Genomic DNA, 23,338 nt, shown 5'->3' with positions numbered 1-23,338 from the left:
AGAAGGTCTAAGAACTAATTGGATCCTTCTTTACTTCATTTTAGTTTCCTTCCGTCCTCCTCCTCTCCCTCTCCTCTTTCTTCTTTTCCTTTCCCTAAGGAATGTTTTCTGAATCCCAGTAAGAGCAGAATAATCCAAATCTGTGAAACTGAGTTGTTGGGTTTTTTTTTGCTAATGGCTACAGAACTTGGTTGCAGCTCTTTCTGGTCCCTTTGCGTGCATTATGGTGACTTGCTTACCTGATGAGCACTTCGAGTAATAGGAAAATATACTGGGTGAGACTCTTTCAGCTTTGAATTGAAAATGCTTGTCCTCAGCCAGTATCCCACAACCAGAGAGGCCAAGAGAACTTAGAGGCTGCGAATCTTCTATGGTTTTATAATGGGAAAGGATTAATATTTAGTCATGTTAGGGGCAAACAGAATGGGAAACAAATGGGGAATTTAGGAAAAATGCTGCATGTATGCAGAAGAAAATAATTGGGCATGGAAATTAAAGTGATTTTTATATGACATGAAATGGCATAATCCGCTTGCTAGAAGGGCCTTCCAGCCCTGTAGGAACAGATGTTGAAAATGTGGTGACTTCCCTTTGGGTGCTCCCTGCAGCATTCAGCTCCCTCACCATCTGAGGAGATCACTGCAACAGGATCAAAGTGTAATGTGAAATTTACCTTCCATGTTCTTAGTACTCAGAGTCCTTCGATATTCTTTCGTGGAAAGATTCTTATCACTCAGTTTTAATTTTTAACTGACTACCAAATGAAAGTTAATTTTAAGAGTTACTTGTATTATGGGATAAAAGTATTGGTACGTAGAGGTATGGTGGCTTAATTAATATTTTAGACCGTAAAATCTAACCATAGTCCATTAACAGAACTGGCAAATGTCTATAGTTACAGGATTGCTAAATTGATCATAAGTTATAAGTGAAATATCAACATTGGTTGTTTCACCCTGTGTCATTCATAGTTTGCAAAGATAGGATAGTTTCCACAGTGAAGTAACTAGGTTGTGCCTTCTTTCATTTAACTCTGGTACTGCTGCTGCTAAGTCACTTCAGTCGTGTCCAACTCTGTGCGACCCCATAGATGGCAGCCCATCAAGCTCCCCCGTCCCTGGGATTCTCCAGGCAAGAACACTGGAGTGGGTTGCCATTTCCTTCTCCAATGCATGAAAGTAAAGAGTGAAAATGAAGTCGCTCAGTTGCATCCGACTGTTAGCGACCCCATGGACTGCAGCCTACCAGGCTCCCCCATCCATGGGATTTGCCAGGCAACAGTACTGGAGTGGGGTGCCATTGCCTTCTCCGTCATTTAACTCTAGGATATAGAAATTAGGGGGTTCCTTGGTGGCTCAGCAGTAAAGAATCTACCTGCCAATGCAGGAGATGAAGGTTCAATCCCTGGGTTGGGGAGATCCCCTGGAGAAGGAAATAGCAACCCACTTCAGTATTCTTGCTAGGAAAATCCCTTGGACAGAGGAGCCTGGCGGGTATTGCAGACCGGTTGGATGTGACTTAGCATCAACATAGAAATAACAACAACAACAACATAGAAAGCAGAACACAGGCATGTTCGGATAATATAGAATACACATTTCTGAGTACTTTATATATAATTTTAAATAAAAATCATGAAAGTTTTGTATCATATTTGATGTGTATGTTAATAATTTAAACATTAACTCTAGTGACATGCTAATCATGCTTATGATAATTAGATTATCCACTAATGACAAAAATGATTATGTTATTTGTATCAACATAAGCAACCCAAATGATGCAACCGTCAGCATGAATGATATTTCTTAATCTGCTGTTACAAGTTTTCACATCAGTATTCTCAGCCCAAGGAAAGTAGGGATCAAAAGAATAAATAGTTTGCTCATACACAATAGAGAATCTATTTGTTTCAGGTATTAAGGCACTGTTTAATTGTATAGACTCATGAGTGAAATTTTATTATTATCTTCAGGCTCCTAATAGTATTGGCTTTGGGAAAGAAAGTGAAAGATCTATGGTAATGACCAAATCAAAGAGAGATGACATTCCTTCAACCCAACAGAGTCTGGTCAAGTGGGCTTTGGACAATGGCTATAGTCCAGTAACATCATACACGGTGGCTCCTATGGCTAATAGATTCCATCTTCGGCTTGAAAGCAATGGTAAGTATGATTTTTTTTGTTGTTATTTGTATAAAAAATATCCCCCCAAATGTGCTTTCCAATGAGAAACTTTCATTTCAACTCATATGGTGCTGTTTTTCTGTTGCAAATTTCAACAATTCATTTGACTACTTTTTACTGTAAAGCTTAAAGTTACGTAGAATTGTGCTAGATTATTTTGGGGAAACTATCTTGAATACAGACTTTTTACTAACATAGAGTCAATTGTGTGTTGGAAAACTTTGTTATAGATCACTTTCTCTCTGCATATATTAAGGATAAATTAGTCTGGGTTCTTTTCTCAGAGGAGCCTAGTGATCACTTTGGGTTGAGATACAGAGGGGTTGGGACAGCAGGAGAGAAGTCTTAGGTCAGGCCAGATCTCATAGGAAGTCACGAGGACTCAAACTTGTGCTTTCTCATTCTCACCCAGAGGGAATATAGGAGTTATTACCCCAGTTAGATGGAGGAGAAAGCAGAGGCTTAATAAGTTCTTTGAGGTTCTCCAGAGTCTTATAGCTACTAAGACTTGAACCCCAGGTTTTCTGATCCCTAGATCTCTTGCTCATTGCATGGTACCACAACTGAGTGCAGGGTTGGTAGAATGAAGGTTGTGAGTCCTGGTTCAAGTCTCAGCTCTGATATTTGATCACTGTTTTTGGAAGTTGCTTAACTTCTGAGCCTCTGATTCCTCCTCAGCCATATGAGGGAAACAATAGGACCCGTCTCAGAGGGTGGCTGTGAAGGTTTTTTGTTAACAAATTAAAAACCTCCAAACCTCTTACTTCTTTTGGACCCATACAACTGTGTCATCCTTTTTAAAAAAAATGGTATTGAAGGAGAGCTAACATCCTCTTTTCCAACTCCCACTGCAGGATGGATTAACCTCAAGTATGTGTCAGTTGACTTTGAAGGAATAATTGAAGCTAAGCAGCTTTTTCTTTTTGGGCGGGGGACTGCGTTCTAAAAGGCCAGGGTACCTAGATATCTTAGAATTTAGCAGTGAAATAGGAGGTAGCAAAATAATTTCAAAATAGCAGTATTGTTTCAAGAAATCTTTAGAGAGACTGTCTAAAGAATCTCTAGATTCAAGGAAAGTATTTCATTGGCATTTGAATGGAATAATATCATCCCACATAACTTATTCAGATAGAGTTTTTATAGCTTGAAGGGCCTTCAGTTCAATTCAGTTCAGTCACTCAGTTGTGTCCGACTCTTTGCGACCCCATGAATCACAGCACGCTAGGCCTCCCTGTCCATCACCAACTCCCGGAGTTCACTCAGACTCACGTCCATCGAGTCAGTGATGCCATCCAGCCATCTCATCCTCTGTCATCCCCTTAGAAATCATCTAATCCAGCAGTTCTTAATCTTGGCTGCACATTGGAATCACATGGGGAGCTTTAAAACATAATGATTTAAAGAGAGTTCAGTTCTTAATTGGGCTGGGGTACAGCTTGAGCATAGGGATGCTTTTTTTTAGGTTCCCAGAGTGATTTCAGTGTGCAGCCAAAGTTGAGAACCACTGATCTAATCCAACCTCTTAATTTAAAAAAATTGGGAAACCAAAGCACAGAGAAGTACTGTGCTACTTACCCAAAGCCACCAGACCAGTTAGAAAGGATATCAGGACTAGAATTCAGGCTTCGAGACAGACTCCACATCTCCTTTATACATTGCTCATTAGGGATAATTTTACATATGCCCATTCTTTGCTCGTTGCTCCTGTTCTTACCTCTCATGATAATGATTGTGACCTGGCATCAAACACTGATGATGTTCTGCCTTCTTCTCTTGCCATCAGAGGAGATGAGAGATGAGGAGGTCCATACCGTCCCTCCTGAGCTACGGATCCTGCTGGGCCCTGGCACTCTGCCTGCCCTGGACAACCCACCCATTCGGGGAGGAGGAAGCCGAAATGGAGGTTTCCCTTTTCCCTTCCCTGACATCTCCAGGAGAGGCCGGAAGGAAGGGGGAGAAGATGGGATCCCTCGGCCAAAGGACCCTGTCATCCCTGGCATCCACCTGTTCCCTGATCCCAGAGAGCCAGAGGAGGTGCAGGGCAGCACAGACGTTGCCCTGTCCGTCAAGTGTGACAATGAGAAGATGACTGTGGCTGTAGACAAAGATTCTTTTCAGGTTGGTGCAGTTTCTTAAAGGAGAGAATGGGAGGTTACCTCCCTGTCTGTCTCACCTCAATCTGGGTGAGTTATTTCCAGCTCTTTCACTTTTGAACTCTGGAGATTTGATACTGTTTTCTCAGTTGGATGGTCTCACTTCCCCTTGGCTGTGAGTCTCACCCGGTTCCTGTTGTTCTCAGTGAGGGGGGGTTCCAGATCCTTGTGTGTCAATATTTTGCTATTGAATTTCCAAGGCCAACAAACACAATTCTGGGGCTGTTGAGAGATGGTAGGCTGAAAGGAGGTAAGGGGGGAGAGGGAGTGCAGGCTTCTAGTGACCTTTATTTGGAAGACCAGGCAAAATGTGTTAACTGCATGCTATAGAATGGCCTGTGGGCCCCTCTTTATGTCTTTGGTGGTGGTTGTTTCAGGCCAGCGGCTACTCTGGGATGGAGCTCACCTTGTTGGATCCCACCTGCAAGGCCAAGACAAATAACACCCATTTCATTTTGGAGTCTCCCCTGAATGGCTGTGGGACTCGGCTCCGGCGAGCAGCCCCTGATGGTGTGGTTTACTACAACTCCGTGAGTGTTCTCCAGGACAAAGCTTTCCCTTTGCCTGAGCGTTGCTGGATGTTACCTTAAAATTAGTCTTAAGATTTCTATGAAAATGAGGAGGGCCATATACCCTAGACTTGAATGAAGCTCAGTGTTGGTTCTCAACAAAATGGGATGTACTCTGACCCTGAACACTTTTGTTTTGTTGGTGAGTCTGTGGGAGTTGGGAGGCCCTGTTTTCTCGGCTGGAACATTTGTGATGATCTTTCCCACCCTTCCTTCCATCTCCTGGAGGCAAAGCATTCACTGGCAAGGTGATTATGGCTTTTTCTGGCTAAGCTGGAGGCTCAGATGGCCTGGTTCACATGAGGACAAACTCCAAGGCTATGAATGAGCACCTCTGTACAACTGAGCTAACCAGATCCATGGTTCATCTGAGATCCATGGCCTCATCTGAGGCATGTCTAGAAGTAGGAGAACTTTTCCCACCCTCATGAACAAAAGAACCAAAAGAGAGAAGTCTGAAAAGGTCCTTTGAGAAATTGTTAAATCTCTTTCCATCCTTAGGAAAGACCCTAAATTGAAGAACATCTCCTACTTTTGAAGTTAGCCAGAGATTCCTCAATGATAGTCATTGCAGTAGCTACCCTTCACTTTCCAGACATCATTCTTGGCAGTTCACCTTAATCTTTTCAGATTAAATCTGTTTGTGTAGAAGTGGACACTACACAGTGACTGTTAGAAGAATTTGAACATGAAATTTCAAAAGGACTTTCAAGTGATAATTTTGCAATTTGAGTTGTCCTTTTGATGATAGAAACAGGGCTCCCAGATCCCCGTGTCCAGCTTTGACGCGTGTGTGTATGTCTGTGCTCCCAGCTTCGGCATGGGCTGGGGAGGCCCCGACTACTCTGTTTATTCTGCTGCTGGTTGTCTGCAAACAGGACCCAGCCAGGGAAGAGACTGGCTTTCTGGTCAGCATGGCTCATATAGGGACTGACTCTCCTGTGAGCCAAGTTTATTGTTCCTCAGACAATTTTAGAATGTTTGAGCTGGAAAGAACCCTAAGATGATCTCATTCAGCGTCCTCATTTCACAGGTGAGGAAATTGAACTCCAGGGAGTTACGAGACTTGTTTGGATTTGCGAGACGAGTTAGTGGTAGAGCCAGGACTGAATCCAGCTTCCCAACCTCTCATCCACTGATCTTCCCCCAGCCCTAGGCTGGAGCAGCTACTCTGCTTTGTTACTGAAATTATTTATTAACCTTTGACTTCCTTGATGAACACTCTTCTGCCAATTCCAACACTCATTTTCTTGCAGTTATCCAGTTTTTTCCAGATGTAATGAATGTCATATATTACTGGTATATGTGATTTTGGAATTTCAAACTTCTAAAAAAATATTTCTATATACTTTTGGCTGTGCTAGGTCTTTGTTGCTGTGCGGGCTTCCTCTAGTTGCAGTGCACAGGCTTCTCATTGCAGGGGCTTCTCCGGTTGCGGAACACGGGCTCTAGGGCACGCGAGCTTCAGCAGTTGCAGCATGTGGACTCGGTAGTCGCAGCTCCCAGGCTCTAGAGCACAGGCTCAGTAGTTATGGCTCACGGGCTTAGTTGCTCTGAGGCAAATAGGATCTTCCCAGATCAGGGATCAAACCTATGTCTCCTGCATTGGCAGGTGGATTCTTTACCACTGAGACACCAGGGAAGCCCTGGAATTTTAAACTTTGATTTTAATTAATGCCAATAAGAGGCCATGATAACTGGTTAAGTTTTTTAAAAAAAAGTGCCATCTACCTTAGGAGAGAAAAGTATATTGCATCGTCGTCTTTTTTAAAAAAAATTATTATAGGGTAAGTAATAACCTAACTTGCTTCAGTTGCATCACCAATTTCTTTGAGGACCTGGGAAGGAATAGAGAGGCAGTTTTCCTTCATCTCTTTTCCATTCTGCTCTCCTCTCAGTGGCTGTTTTAGCCATTTCTTCCAGTTATAATTGTTTGTAGTAGTTTTCAGACAATATCTATTTTCATTTTACAACATATTCAAAATCTAAGGAGGTGGAACATAGAATCAAACAAAAATTATAACTATCCCATTTGTGCAAATAAATTAGGAGTTAATTTATGGAGTCCTAATCCCTGGGTGAATTTTTTCATCTTACATAGAACTAACCGTCTACCAGTGTTAAGACAGGTTTTTATGGCATAGAACTTATTGTTCTTTCCTGCATCTATACCTCATACAGGAGAGAGTGGGGGAGATGGACGCATATAGAGAAGGGTGAGGAGAGAATGGCTCAGTAGTAAACATCAGGTTCTTTGCTTCTGACTCAAACCAAACTTGACCAAATCTTTTTTTTTTTTTTTTTTAATTTATTAATTTGGCTGTGTGGGGCCTTGGCATGCAAATTCTTAGTTGCAGCATGTGGAATATGGTTCTCTGACCAAGGATGAAACACAGGCCCCTTGCATTGGGAGCTCAGTCTTAAGCCGCTGGACCACCAGGGAAGTCCCTATCAAATCTTGACAGACACAACTTTCAAGAACTCCTCAGATTAGCCAAATCAGTGTTTCTTAGAGTTTTCAGTATAAAGGCCCCTAAGGAGAAACTCCCCCACCCCCTACAGTACAGGTGGGCCTGTTAAAAACCCCACCCAACTCCATTTCAGTATCTGGTGTTTTCACACTATTTAAAATACATATTTTATTTTAAATCTTAATTTATTATGCATTGGGCTTCTTCTTTTTCATTTCTTTGAGGATAAAATCCTAAAAAAACTTGGAGGTTTTTTTTTTTTCCAATTAAGTCAGATTTTCAGCTCCCCTCAGAATTTATTACATGGGTGTTTATGTGAGATGGAACCAAAGGTATGTGATTGGGTGTTTTCATAACTGTGCTTTCCTTGCTTTTAGATTGTGATTCAGGTTCCACCCTCTGGGGATAGTAGTGGCTGGCCAGATGGCTATGAAGATTTAGAGTCTGGTGATAATGGATTTCCGGGAGACATGGATGAAGGGGACACTTCCTTCTTCAGCCGACTTGAAATTGTGGTGGTATGTATTTGTTTGTAGGAGGTAGTTTGTAGAGAATGTTGTCTTTTTGGTTGGCTTTAGTCAGGGACCACTGGAAAATAAAATCAGATGTTAAAGGCTAAAGCTTCTAAAGCTACAAGCTTCATTTGACTTTGATTTATTTCCATCTGTTTTCTTCTTTTCTCCAGTTTAATTGTAGCCTACGACAGGTGGGGAATCCCCGTAGCTTCCAGGATGAACCCAACAGAAACGTCACCTTCAACATGGAGCTGTACAACACTGACCTCTTTCTCGTGCCCTCCCAGGGGGTGTTCTCTGTGGCAGAGAATGGACACGTTTATGTGGAGGTGAGACCCATATGTTAGCCTTCGGCTGTTAGGTTAGCGGCGGAGAAGGCAATGGCAACCCACTCCAGTACTCTTGCCTGGAAAATCCCATGTATGGAAGAGCCTGGAAGGCTGCAGTCCATGGGATCGCTGAGGGTCGGACACGACTGAGCGACTTCACTTTCACTTTTCACTTTCATGCATTGGAGAAGGAAATGGCAACCCACTCCAGTGTTCTTGCCTGGAGAATCCCAGGGATGGGGGAGCCTGGTGGGCTGCCGTCTATGGGGTCGCACAGAGTTGGACACGACTGAAGTGACTTAGCAGCAGTTAGGTTAGTGGAGATTCTTAGTGGCTCCTGAGCATGAGTGAAAGCCCTTGGGGGCAGACCTCTTCCTGCCTTCCTCAGTCTTGACCAGCTCTGGATGAAGGCTTCACTCAGAAGACACTTCCACATTGGTTTCTGACCAAAGCAGGAAATTTCAGGATTCATTGCACTATGCTAAATGGAGAGAGCATTTTATAGATGAATGGATGAAATGTTTTGTTTTTTTTTAATCAGGCACATAAATTCTAATAAAGCCTTGTCCTTACTTTGTCCTTTGTATTTTTGTCAAGGGCATTCATTCAGTAGTTGCAATATCAGAGTTAACAAAGGAATATTTCAAACCCCCTCAGAGACTGTCTTTTAAACTATGCATACTTTTGAGTGAAATACTATATGTTACCATAGCTCATGAAAATTGTTTTTTTCCTAGATCATTATCTAAATGTATCTGTGGTGGTGGTTTGGTGGTTTAGTCACTAAGTCCTGTCCGACCCTTGCGACCCCATGGACTGTAGCCTGCTAGGCTCCTCTGTCTATGGGATTCTCCAGGCAAGAATACTGGAATGGGTTGCCATTTCCTTCTCCAGGGGATCTTCCCGACCAAGGGATCCAACCCAGATCTCCTGCATTGCAGGCAGATTCTTTACCGACTGAGCTATGAGGGAAGCCCCAATGTATCTATAAATTTATTAAAATTATTTCCTATATATAACAGTAATAACCACACATAATGTAAATGTGGACTGACTACAGAACTATTAGGTAGTGGTGATAATAATGAAATAACAGCTAAAGTTTATTGTAGATTTATTTTGTGCCAAGCTCAGTTATAAGTTCTCAGTTATAAGTACTCGTGTTCTTCTGAGCAGTTCTATAACACAGGACTGTTAATATCCCCATTTTGTGGATGAGGAAATTGAGGCCCAAATTTGTCTAAGGTCACACAATTAGTACCTAGTAGAGTTCAGAGTCAGAGTTCTTACTCAGTCCATCTGGCTCCAGAGACCACACTGTTGTCCACAGGATGCCATCATTTATCCTCAAAGTGCCATTTTCAAGGGGGAGAAAATGTAACCGCTTTGCAGTGCAAATACCCAAGTTCACAGACTGGATTCTAGAGAAGATAATTATCCTCATGGCCCCAGAATGTCTGCTGGTCTTGCAGGAAAGTCATCCTCTATTGAGCTGGTTTTGGTGCTAAGATGCAGGCTGGTGTTCTCCACTATGGGAGAAGGGAGAAGCTTAAGGGGCCAAAATGGGATACTTCCATATATTAAAAGTGACTTCAGTACACATATTTCTATTTAAGAAAGACAAATAACTCACATTTGTACTGATTCTGGGACGGAGCCCACAGGCTCTAGACATTTTCTTGAATCATCTCCTCCTTTCTGATTTCCCTCTTCTGAGAGATCTTCTCTTTCATTGGGTACTCCTTTCTCTGTTAGGGAAGATATACTGCTTTCTATGTGCTGTCCCTAATCAGAGCTCTCTCTTTCTTCTTGCTATTCCGGCTGCTCCATCCACATGTGTGGTTGGTCAGTGATGCACTCTTGTAGGTTTTAGGGGTGCTGCTTAACTGCAATTTGTTCTTTTCCAGATGTGTCCCTGGCTTTGCCAATTTGTGGCTTTGCTGTCTTAAATCTTTCTCATACATCCAACTCTGGATGTTTTGGGTTTTTTCCCGCCTCCCCAACTGCCTCCCCCAACCCCCAGTGCTGGCTTACTTGAAATACATTTTCTTTTTCATTCTTATTTTCCCATTTATAGACCATCTATATTGTTCATAATTGATTGACTCAAAGACATTGTGAAAGTGATGGGAAAAAATGAACCAAGTCTTTTGGCTATGCCATTTTAAACATCATTAAAATGATATGTGAAAGTCACTCAGTCATGTCCAACTCTTTGCGACCCCATGGACTATACAGTCCATGGAATTATCCAGGTCAGAATACTGGAGTGGGTAGCCTTTCCCTTCTCCAGGGGATCTTCCCAACCCGGGGATCTTCCCAGGTCTCCCTCACTGCAGGCAGATTCTTTACCAGCTGAGCCACCAGGGAAAATACATAATAATACACTGAAGAAAATTTGGGGAAGAGGGAAATGTTATAAACTACTTTATTTTAAAATTGTTTTAAACCCCCTAAAATATGAGAGAGAATTGGTAAATATTTTGCTAAATAGGATAGTAGCCATGCCTAGTCTTTTTTTTTCTCAGTTTGGACTCCATCGCTGATAGGAAAATGTTTTATTTGGGGAAAGTAAGTAAAACTTAATCATTGGCTTGGTCTAAAGAGCTATTTCCATGTTTCCTCTTGTGGCCATTCTTATCACATCCCCTCCCAGAATCTCCCATTTCCTCTAGATCATGGTCTCTTCCTTTAATCCAAGACGTTATCAGCTTTGCCACTTGGTCTTTGGCCATCTTTGGGTGATAGTTGGCCACACAGTTGGCAGATTTCCTTTTAGTTCATTTGTCTTGGGAAATTATAAATATAAGTCTATATACTGTTCTTGTTGTTCAGGTGGTAAGTCATGTCCAACTCTTTGCAACCTCATGCATTGCAGCATGCCAGGCTTCTCTGTCTATCACTATGTCCCTGAGTTTCCTCAAACTCATGTTCATTGAGTCTGTGATGCCAGCCAACCATCTCATCCTCTGTTGCCCCCTTCTCCTCTTGCCTTCAATCTTTCCCCAGCATCAGGGGCTTTTCCAGTGAGTCAGCTCTTCACATCAGGTGGCCAAAGTACTGGAGCTTCAGCTTCAGCATCAGTCCTTCCAATGAGTATTCAGGGTTGATGTCTAATATAACCCCCCAAATGTAAATCTAGATTAGCACTGCTAGTATTAGCTGGCATTTCCTAACTATCAGAGAGCTGTGTTGTGTGCATATAATTTTGACTGTGCAGATTGTCACAGTCGCTGTATCTAGACAGTGTCAGTGCCTCATTCTGGGGGGGGAGAAACCAAAGGTCAGTGCTCATGGCGAGTGAGCAGCAGAGTCCTGCCACTGCTCACTTCCAGTCCATTTCAGAGTAAAAGATTTATTGACAATAATCTTTTTTTCCTCTCAAACAATTTTTTTGGAGTACCTTAGCTATTCTGCCATTGCATGCTTTCTCTGAGATTAGAGAAAAGGTTTGCATTGGTTCTGAGTTCATGTTAAAGGGCACTTTTGAGTAAATAGAGTATATGTAGTTTGCCATTTTTCCGAGATTAAATATCTCGTTTTTCAGAAACACTGTAAAAATAATGAAGTGTGAATATTTTCAGACTACTAAATACTACTTCCTGGAAAGATGTCATAACTAAGCACCCTCCCTGACCGCATCTTGGGCAGCTTGAACTGACCCTGTAGCTGTAGTGAAATAGTGAAGAGAAAATGGACTTGGGTTCAGAAGACCTGGGCTCAAGCCTTGGTTTTCCCCAGTATTTGCTAGCTATGATTTTGAACAAGTCATCTATCCTGTGTGTTCCATTTTCCCTCCATTTATAAAATGAAGATGAAAATACTTATAAGATTGTTCTCAGGGAGTAAGCTTTAAGGCACAGCAAAATGTCATTATCATCTTCATCATCTTCACTGTTGAGTGTCTTGCAGTTAACCACATAGGGATCTTTCAAAATAGTGCCGTGGGCTAAAAGCCCCATGTGATATCAGGGATTTCCTGTGGGTATCTCAGAATGCAAAGTGTGTTTATAGCTTCATGCCTTTGAAAGGATTCTGGGGCTATTGGCTTATGGTTAAAGACCAACTTTATTTCTAAAGTGTTTAAGTTTATTTTGATTCTTAGTTTAGTCAAGGAATGAGGCAATAGGGGAGAGAGGCAGTTCACGCAGTGATCCATGTGTCGCCAGATGGAGAATCCAGTCTGGTTCGGAGATTTTAGCTGAGTTCAGGATGGTTGAGATTTGAATTCTGTTTACACTTGGCCACACACTACTTCCTGTTTCTAAAGAAAAGAACCTTAACAAGGTTTGGACATAGCCCATACAAATGTTTTGTAAGAGGGAAGTGTAAATGAGTCGGAAACGTTTCCAGATTAGATTTCCCTTAAAATACCCTTGGGCTTAAAGAGTGAAGGGAGAGTACTTGGCAAGGTCTGGTTTGGACCTCTGAAGAGCTGGGACACTTTGCCAGGCCCGTGATCGCCACCAGATTGCACCATGCCCAACATCCAGCCCCAGAAGCCAGCTCTGGCTGCTCACCGTGAAGCAGGACTTCAGATGAATCAGTAGCTTTACTGCGGTGTTTAGGCTCCTTCTGACTTGCTGCAGTTTGGAAGTTTGGTCTTCCCTGCCTGGTTTAAGTACGTCTACCTCTGTCCTTTATTTTTTGAGTAATTTTTAAAAGAGGTTGCCTTACAAGTGAGAACACTGTTATGACATTAGGGTTTTTACCTGTTGGTGTTTTATTTATTTTGGAAAAGTCTGCTCTAGGTGCATGATGTACTTTTATTTTCATTTGCCAGAGGACTTATAGGAAGTCAAAGAGACTTATTTATCTTGTATTAGAATCTTAGAATATTAGAATCCAGGCTGGCACTTAAACTAAATAATTCACTGTCATCATCCATACCAAATTTAAATGGAAAATACCTCTTTCTTCAGTGAATCTGTTACTTTTGTGATTAGAAAGAAGACTATGTAGGTGTGTTACACAAATCAAGCAGTGTCTCTCATCAGAAGGGCCACGTTGGTATGCTGTCCTTGTGCCTACAGTGATAGTGAGATGCTAACTTGTTTCTGAATTGAGCTTTCTGTTCTGTTGTAGGTGTCTGTTACCAAGGCCGACCAAGAACTGGGATTTGCCATCCAAACGTGCTTTATCTCTCCGTATTCAAACCCTGATAGGATGTCAGATTATACTATCATTGAGAACATTTGTCCTAAAGATGAATCTGTGAAATTCTACAATCCCAAGAGAGTGCACTTTCCTATCCCACAAGCCGAGATAGATAAGAAACGGTTCAGCTTTGTTTTTAAGCCTGTCTTCAATACCTCCCTGCTCTTTCTCCAGTGTGAGCTCACGCTGTGTACCAAAAAGGAAAAGGACCCCCAGAAGCTACCCAAGGTTAGTGGGCCTTCATCTATTTTCTCCTGTTATTTTGACATCTTTAGGTGAGGCAGTGACCTACCAGAAAGGTTTAATCACAGCTTGCTGCAGGTTGAGGGTTTTGGTTTGGGAACTGCCCAGTCAAAATCATAAAGTTCATGTTAGCAGGGAACTGTGAGTTTTATGGAGTCTTGGAGAATGAATCCTGACCGTACGCTTTTTTTTTTTTTTTTTCCATGCATGCTATTCAGTAGTATCTTATGAACGATAAATCAAGACTGTTTTCCATTGAACGAGAGGTCTGGCTTTATCTTTGCTATTCTAATAGTACACAGTGCCAAGAGTACAGAGAGCCGAAGGACAAGTTCAACGTGAGGATTAATTTTTCCAGGTCCCGCTGAGATTTGTATTGCAGTTGTTTTTTGACCTTCTCTGTGTGAGTTATAGGGTTGACTTGTCTCATGAGGACTTCTAAGGGAAACTAACAAATATTTTAATTTTTCTTGGTTTCATATTGTGGTTCGTCATGTTTGCCTCATGTTGCTCCCCACATAGAACCAGTACATGCCTTTGCCACAACAGAAATCAGAACCCCTTGACCTTGTTGGTGTGGCTATGGTAGGGGGCATCCGCAAGGGTGATGACCTCATTGTTTTGGCTTTTTGCACGGAGGGTATCTTCTGTCTAGTTTTGTTTCTGTGATCTGCTGTAATTATGTATAACTTAGTATGCATGTTTATTTTAGTTAGATATCTCACACAGTGTAAGCTGGCTTCTCGTCCTTTTACACTTACATATCAGTCAACGTCTAGAAGTCCAATAATTGAGCTGTGTCATTAACAATGTATTATAGGGACAGAATTTTCTCACCTGGTACATAGGTTGTGAGAGATGGGCATAAAAGGAGAAGGAAAAATTATTGTTATGAGACGGATTGTCATTTATCTGAATCCTTTGCACCATTATATTCTCCAGGGCATCGATTTCTCCTTTAGACCACAGGAAATTTTATAATACATTTGAAAATATAGTGAATCTGATCTCTTAGTCCTCAGGGAGCGCATATGTGTATATATATATAGGGTGATTTAGGCTGTGTTCTTTAGGTTGTCTTAGGAAACATTGGTGCCCTAGCCTTGTGGGCCTCCACCTTCCAGTGGCCATCAAGCTTGGGCCATAGTGGACAGTGGTCGAGAGCCATGCAGAACTTCTTGTGTGGCTGTGGGACCCAGAGAATAACTTTTAAAAGTTGGGAATCTAGGAGGGGAGGCCTGGCGGTTACCCCTGCCTTTACTGATAGCTGTGGCTCTCACCTGTTAGTGAGCCTGGCCTATAGCAACCCAGCTTCATAGTGTGTCAGTCTGTGAAAATTAGTCCTAATATTTCCTTCTAGAACATTTAAAGGAAAGTTCTAAGTGCCTGAGGTTGATATAGGATGTAACCCTAAGCCTAAGGTTATATCCAAGGCAAGATAGAGTGGAAAGAGCATGGGGGCCGAGAAGGAAGGCCTGATTCTTACTAATAGGACATTAGCAACTTCCTGATCTCTCAGAACCTCCGTGTCCTTGTCTGCACCGTTGGAGTAATAGTATAGCCTTCCTTCCTAGGTAGAAGAGCAGGTGAGACAGTGGAGGTGAGGACAGTGGACCATTTATAGAGCTGTTACCGCTGTCCCTCTGTTTATGGCCTATGGTTAATACTTCCACACTCCTATGACTGCTTTCTATGACAATAGACTGAGCCAAAGATTCTTCTAGGAAGAATTCTCAAGGACTGTTGAGTCCAGCCCTGCCTCTTGCTGATGAAATTGAGAGCAGAGGTTCAGTGACTTGCCCGGGATCTTGCAGTGAAATTTGTTATAGACTCTTGCTTAACCAAGGAACTGGAAGGAAAGTAAGAAAGCTCTTCCTAAAATGCAAATCTTCTCAACGAGTTCTCTCAATGAAAAGCCCATTGTTTCCCTTTACAGGAGGGCTGTTGTAAAGACTTTTCTTGTTTGTTTGGGGCAGGGGTTGGAAGAGAGGGGAATTGTCTTATAACATGTATCTGACTTTCATGTTGCTCAGAGCAGTGATGACAATAAAGCGACAAGTCTCTGCTCTTTTGTGACTGGAAGATCTGGAAACTAGTTAACTTTTCTGGATGCCTTGCTATATATAGATTTTAAAAAAATAATTGATATGTTTCCCCTTCCAACAAAAGTGATAGGATGTCACTGACATTAGCATTTTACCTATTGATGGGCGTAGACAAGGAGCCAAAGTTATTTTAAAGGAAAAGGTAATGGAAACAGATACACCAAGCTTGGGCATGCTGGTTCTAAGTTTGGAGCCTGAAAATAGCTGGAAACAGCTGATCTCATGGCCTCCACCCCTAGGCACAACTCCCTAGGACTTCATTTTGGAACATTAAAAGCAGATGACCCTGGAAAGCTTCATTTTGCATGAGCCTATACTGTAATTAAAGAAATCAAATGCACTCGACAACATGATTATCTTTTTTGGACAACAGATGTAAAATCTGTCACCCTCATAATGCAATACATGAAGTTTCCTACCATCACAAATCACAAACATGAGCCGTTTATGTGTAAGCCAGCTTGGTGAAGGGCCAATATTTGTCATATAGTTACTTTATTTTTCAGACTAAATAACACTAAAACCTCCAGTTGTTTTGTGGGAATCCATCCAGCAATGTTTGCATCTTCAAGTGCAGCTGAGAATACACTGAGCCTGCTCTCATAGCTCTCAGATTATTGGTGGTTCTTTGAAAACCATCCTGGCATCCTGTTTTTCTGGGGTAAATAGCTGTGAGCTGTCTAAGGGGCCACAGGACGATCATGCTGGCCCTTCTGAATGACCCCCCTGACTCTGTTCTCCTCTCTGCAGTGTGTGCTTCCTGATGAAGCCTGCACCTCACTGGATGCCTCAATGATCTGGGCCATGATGCAGAATAAGAAGACGTTCACCAGGCCCCTCGCTGTTATCCACCACGAAGTACCATTTAAAGGTGTGTTCTGCGGAGGCTCGGTCAGAGAACAGTGGCCTGTGTGCTACTCATAAAGAAGCTGCAATACTGTAAATCAAAGCCCAGTTTTATTTGAAAGATAAATTAACCACCATTTAGTAGCTTTAGAAAAGAATTCTGTGCCCACGGAGTCTTTTGTTTAGTTGGTTCTCCTGCTGCTGTGCATTAATGATACCTTTGCCAATGACTTCCTCTTTAAATATTAGAGCAAAGTCTCGGTCATCTGTCATGATGTCACTCGCCCTGCCTGCAGATATGCTTCCTCGAGCATGCAGGAGAGGGTTAGAGTTCCTTCTGGAATTGCACGCAGTCCACAGCCCATCTTTCTTTGACCTACTGGTAAAGGCTGTGCTGGCTACAAGCTATTAGAGTGCTTTGTCAGGGATCACAGATGCCTTTGGGGAGGGTACATGTATGTGAACACCATCTGTCTTTGGTGTCACAGCAGAAAAACATTGAAAACCACTGTTCAGATATGTTTTTATTGTTTCGTTTTTAGAATTTTATGCACAGCTCTAGACTTTCCCTGCTAGCTGGCTGTGGGACTCTGGAGTTCTTCTCTTAGGTCCTTGGGTTTCATTTTCTTTATCTGGAGAAAGAGGGCCTTGGACCAGATAATTCCCAGAGGGCTTCTCAGCCATACTACTCAGCTGTACTGTTTGAAGAGGCAAACAATTTTTCATTCATTTCCCAGCCATCCTCAAGTTGGTGGGAGATGTATGTATTAGGTGTTTATTGGTTCCTCATCAATGTTTTTGTTGTTGTTTAACCTTATTCATTAATTTTTAGTCATTTGAAGCAGTTATAATAGCTGCAGTCTTTCTATAAATGGATTGCCCAAGTAGTTCCTTGTTTATTGGGTCCAAGGGAAAAGAAATAAGAATAAATTAATTGTGTTGCAAAGCGTATCATAATCGGGCAACAGCTGGCTCTGTTTTGTACTGTTAAAGTGGTGTAATAGCAGCAACAGCCACCCCGTACTCCATCTGTTACTCTTACCTATTTTGAGAGAGGTAATTCTGCCGGTAATTGAAGGCAGCAGCTTGCTTTTTCTTGTGCCAGACAATAATTAGGCATTAATATTGCAGCAGTATAACTTCCAGTAATTCATTCATTCATTCTTTAAGTCTGGTGGTATTTTTGTAAGTAATTTCTCTTATAAATTAGGTAATTACCTTTATTTAAACTTGGTGTATAATTATCCTGAAAGTTCAGTTTTCTTTACATAAAAGTTCAAGAGGAAAGTTTTACCAAATATCAAAGCAATTTCATGAGATTTGCTAATTGAGACTAGGTTTTAGTGGAGAAGCATGCGGTGAAGAAAGTTTATTGCCTAGGTTTGTTAAACAAATTGAGAAGGTTAGGCTGTAGGCTGGCTTCCCAGGGGCTGTATGCAAATACTCTTTCTAACTTTATACTGAATGGGGTAGGTTTCCTGGCAATTTTTAGCCTTTTTGAGTGACTCCACTCATCTTTTATGTTTATTTTCCTTTGACTCTAGAAGCATTTCTCCTCAGTGCAGGCCATTGGAATCTGTGCTCTCCTACCTCTCAGGGAATTGGAATAATCATTTATAAGAGGAATATGACTATTTGCCTGATAGTATTGGTTTCTTTAAAAAATAACAGGATCATGAGTGTTCTTCCTGCCAGACAGCCTTATGTGTTACTGTATTAAGATAACAAATACCCCAGTTATCTGTGGGCTTCCCAGGTGGTGCTAGTGGTAAAGAACCCGCCTGCCAAGACAGGAGACATAGGTTTGATCCCTGGGTCAGGAAGATCACCTGGGTGGGGGCGTGGCAAAACCACTCCAGTATTCTTGCCTGGAGAATCCCATGGACAGAGAAACCTGGAGGGCTACAGCCTGTGCGGTTGCAGAGAGTTGGACACAACTAAAGCAACTTAGCACATACAGTATCTCTGGAAGTGGGCAGATCTCTTGTTGGGAATAATTTTGGGGGTAAAAATTTCCCAGTTGGACAGTTTACTGTCCTTTTACCACATGGATCCTCTTTGGAGACCTGGCCGAGGTTCCAGCTCTCCCTGGCCATTTGGTCCATCTTATTTCTCAACGCTTGGGTTTTCTGGGGCAGCAGATAGAGGTTGTCTACTTCACAGTCAGCCAGAGAGCTGCTCTGTGGCTACCACTGCCAGGTAGCAAGGGCACATTTCAGGTGATGTTTCTTTCTTCTCTGGGCAAGCAGAATGGGCCATCAAAACTAAATAAGTAATTCTGAGTCCTTCCTCTGGGCCACTGTTGCTTTTGTGCTAGGGGAGACACTGTTATTAATGGAACTTTCCTGAGTTTCACAGCACATCTTTGCCACCTTTGATCTCTCAGTCCCTTGGGAACCAACTCTGGGATTAGAATTGTTTTGCTTAAATTTTCAATAATGATGATGCTAGCGGTCATGATGAAGATGGAGATGATAATAATGTTGATCTGACATTTATTGAGCATTTACTTTATGCAAGGCTTCATGCTAAATGTTTTTTGTGGGTAATAGTATTTAATCCATGTGGCCCCTCTGTGAGGCAAATCTGTTATAGAGTAAGGGTAAGTAACTTGGCCAAGATCACATCACATAAATAAATGGTGGGTCTGGGGTTCAAATCAAGGAACTTTGAGCCTGTGCTCTTAAATCTTTATGCCTTATCCTAGGTGGAGGTTGATTCTCAGTTCAGATCAGTTGAGTCGCTCAGTCGTGTCTGACTCTTTGCAAGCCCATGGACTGCAGCACACCAGGCCTCCCTGTCCATCACTAATTCCTGGAGCTTATTCAACCTCATGTCCATTGAGCTGGTGATGCCATCCAGCCATCTCATCCTCTGCCATCCCCTTCTCCTCCCGCCTTTAATCATTCCCAGCATCAGGGTCTTTTCCAATGAGTCAGTTCTTCGCAGCAGATGACCAAATTGATTCACAAATATTGAAGTTTCAGCTTCAGCATCAGTCCTTCTAATGAATATTCAGGACTGATTTCCTTTAGGTTGACTCTAGTTTTTAATAAAATCTGCAAGCAACACAGTCATCTGTCCTTTCATATGCCTCTTCCTGGCCTCTTCCCCAGTTCATGCCATATCACATTGGTATATGCAGGTTAGCACCCAAATGCTCTAATAATTATGAAATGAAAAGAAGGTGAAGAGTTTTAGGGACAAAAGTCTGTTCCACCAAAGGGTTAAGGTATTAGGAAACACGTAAACTATTTAAGAGTCTTAAAGTTTAGGATAAGTTCTGTGACTTTGAATTGTAACTCAAAGAAAAGCCCAGGAAACGTGAATAGTTTATGCATATTATGATTTATGGCAAAACAATTAAAATAGTTGAGGTGGTGCCATCCTACCATATTTTCTGAAATATCTTGAAATATAGGCATGTTAGTGCTGTTTGCTTTGGATGCTGTGACTGCTTTTTACAGCATTTGAGAACACTTGGGCTTACATAATAAAAATGATTACACCACATCAGCGATGATTCTTGTTTTTAATGGTGAAAGGGAAAAGTAATCATTTCTCTGAAGTTTAGGGCATATATATATATATATATGGGGAGAAAATGGGCACAAAAGAACATCCCCAAATTTGCCATGCTTTATGTACAATCTATAATTCTTAGCAAGTTAAATGTTTAAAATACTGAATTTTCTCCATATTTCCACCACATAACTTTTTAAAGTATGCTCAGGACAGCACCTGACATATCATGGGTACTCAGTAAATGTTAATTTCCTTTCCTTCCTCTTAACATCTTAGCCAAACTAGGCTTTCTGAGGGGATTAGAGGGGAGTGAAAGGGCAAGTTGTGAATGTCGGTTGGAAATTAATCCAAGAGAGGCGTTGCTTTTTGGAACACATTTGATTTTTCCAGAACAAAAATACTTTAAAGCACCAGCCAGGTTTTGTCCTCAGGCAGAGGTAAAGATGAGGGGAAGCCGAGGAGAAAGATGGTAGAAGTGCTTAGTTAGCGGATCAAGACATTCAGTCTCTATTCAGTAAGGGAGAGGTATCATAGGTTCTTTTTTTTTTTATTTATTCAGTATGCTTCACATTTTGAAAACCTTATAGTTTCAAAAGTTTCAAATCTAAACAAAAACAAGAAATAGTAGCATGAACTTCTATAAACTATTCATCTGGTTTCCACAATTACCAATTCATAGCCAATTTTGTTTTATTACTTCCTGTCTATGGATTGTTTAGAAGGAAACCCAGACATTTCATTTGATTCACAAATATTTCAGTATGCACCTCTAAAGTCTGAGATCCATCAAAAGATCTTGAGTAGAGAACCGACCATCAGATCATTTAGGAAGAGTACTCTGAAAGCAGCATGGAGGTTAAGTTGCTAGGGCTTGTATGCAATAATAAAATATATATGATTTTTTATGAAAGTTGCTCAGTCGTGTTTGACTCTTTGCAGTCTCATGGACTATACAGTCCATGGAATTCTCCAGGCCATAATACTGAAGTGGTAGCCTTTCCCTTCTCCAGGGGATCTTCCCAACCCAGGGATCAAACCTAGGTCTCCCGCATTGCAGGTGGATTCTTTACCAGCTGAGCCACATATTTATGGTTATTTATTCCAAAAACGTTTATTGAGGATCTACCATATGCTTGGCATATAATATACACACTTTCCTATGTTTGATGCCTTTACAATCTAATGCATGGAGAAAGGAATGGCTACCCATTCCAGTATTCTTGCCTGGAGAATTTCATGGACAGAGAAGCCTGGCAGGTGAGGGGTCAAAAAGAGCCACACCCGACTGAGTGACTAACACTTTCCCTACTTTAATTATAGCTTAAAATAAATATGAAGATACAATCTAATGCACTACTGATGTTTTGGGCTGGATAACTCTTTGCTGTGGGGTGTTGACCTGTGAATTGTGGAATGTTACGCAGCACCCCTGGCCTCTGCATACTGGATATCCTTAACAAACCCTTCTACCACCAGTCGTGACAATCCAAAATGTGTCTGGATGTTTCCAAATGTCCCCTGGAGAGCCTAGTGGGCAGAAATCACTCCCGGGTGAGAACCACTGATCTAGTAGAAGGATACAGATAAGTGAGAAGGCAATTACAGTGAATGTCATAAATATTGAAAGAAGCCAGAGAAGGGATTAATTTACAGTGTGGTTAAGTTAGTAAAAACTGTATCTTCGGTGGCCTGCACAAGCTTCTTTATCTCCCCATCCTTCTCTCTGTGCCAAATACTAATAGATGTGGGTACCAGTTAGACACCTCATTTCCCTATGGGCCTGCCCAGTCCTGCCATGTTTAGGAGAACTGAATTGAAAGTGGGAGGACAGAAGTTGTGGTCAGTTACTCATGCATAACCCGAGAAATATCTTTTTTATGAAAACCATGAGTAAACAATCTGAGGAGGGAAGTTTTGGTTCTAGAGGCAGACCAAAGTTTGCTCAGAGTACATGAAAAGATTTAAGTCAGAATGTTGATTATAGTTTGTTCTTTCTGTACAGAAATCTTTATTGTTAAAATTTCTCTTTACAGCAATGGCTAGGATTCCTTTCTTGCAATCGTACCCTTAAACCAAAAGTAAATATTGTTTTGTCTTTTCCTTTCAGCATGCCAACTCAATTATAGGGTTCCAGTGGAGATCAAACTATTTTAGTTATAGTCAGGGTTTATTGGGAATTTTGGAACACAAAAGTAAGAGGATAAAATCCTTGAACCTTGGTTCTGTAGCCTGTGCTTGTTATTGTTTATGCACAGAAAGCATGGAGGAACTTCACCTCTGGGGAAATGAGCAACAACTGTTTGTGCTTAGCTGTGTGAGAAGGCCCATATTTGGGGTAGGGTAAGAGGATTAGGTAATAATGTAAATCCATTAAGAATTTTCAAACAGTGTCATCTATCACACAGGCTTTACTGTAAAACCTACATTCTCACATACGAGGTCTCCTTAAGGGAGAATCATTATTTGAAACCTTTTGGGGATTCTGAGTGACAAAGTTTAACTTAACCATGGGTGGTTGATTGGATGGAACTCTTCCCAGAAGTGTGTATATTTCTTCCATGATGAACCCTATAGAGACATTTAAATGCTTTTGGACTTAGTTCAGCGTATCAAACCACTACTTTTTACAAATAGAATTTTGTGGTTAGATGCCCCTACTTCATAGGACTCTTGGGAATTTAAAATGAGAAAATATAAGTGAAGGCTTTTTTGTCGACTGTAAAACACTATACAGTGTACAAATGTGGAGGCATCATTGTTGTTGCTTCACTGCTGCCAATAAGGCTGGTGGGGCCAACCTCCCAGGAGACAGGCTCTTATGTGCCTTGTGTAGTTGGTATGTGTTCTGCACACTGAAATACATTTTCTTAAAAATACACAATTATTTTCGTTTTCTTAGTAATTTTATTTTAAGTATAACTTTCTCATATATCCTAATCCCAGGGACATTATGCTGCACAACTCCAGGGGGTGCCCTTCAGTTGTAGTGACTTTGTTTCATCCCGTAGCATCCCTCCCCCTAGAGCTAGACTGTGATACTCCATGCTTCATGGATGTAATCAACCAGCTGAGATGGTTAATCCTGAGAATTTAACAATCCTGTCTAGCTGTTCTATTTTTATAAACATCAACTCAAATGCTGCTTGTTTTGGTCAATTTTTCACAATTGTTTTTTTGCTTTACTTTGGCTTCCAGAACAAGGTGTGTGTTCCTTTTTTATTGAATAAAAATGGAGATGA

The 23,338-nt window shown here is 41.5% G+C and overlaps 1 protein-coding gene across 4 annotated transcripts in view; it reads left to right on the top strand.

Annotated features, from left to right (window-relative positions):
- The window catches only part of TGFBR3 (transforming growth factor beta receptor 3), a 200,048-nt gene that overhangs the window by 159,927 nt on the left and 16,783 nt on the right, over positions 1-23,338 (top strand). For all 4 annotated transcript variants that reach the window (XM_027972013.2, XM_027972009.2, XM_060411602.1 and 1 more), the window contains 7 exons: positions 1,976-2,165; positions 3,970-4,304; positions 4,717-4,869; positions 7,757-7,897; positions 8,065-8,223; positions 13,309-13,608; positions 16,479-16,599. In XM_027972013.2, coding sequence (XP_027827814.1) covers positions 1,976-2,165; positions 3,970-4,304; positions 4,717-4,869; positions 7,757-7,897; positions 8,065-8,223; positions 13,309-13,608; positions 16,479-16,599 — 1,399 coding nt within the window. The remainder of the gene's footprint in view (positions 1-1,975; positions 2,166-3,969; positions 4,305-4,716; positions 4,870-7,756; positions 7,898-8,064; positions 8,224-13,308; positions 13,609-16,478; positions 16,600-23,338) is intronic.

The sequence above is a fragment of the Ovis aries genome, chromosome 1, assembly GCF_016772045.2.
Source record: "Ovis aries strain OAR_USU_Benz2616 breed Rambouillet chromosome 1, ARS-UI_Ramb_v3.0, whole genome shotgun sequence".
Classification (NCBI taxonomy): Eukaryota; Metazoa; Chordata; class Mammalia; order Artiodactyla; family Bovidae; genus Ovis; species Ovis aries.
Note: the sequence above shows the minus strand (reverse complement) of the source record. Positions and strands in the feature narration are given on the sequence as shown.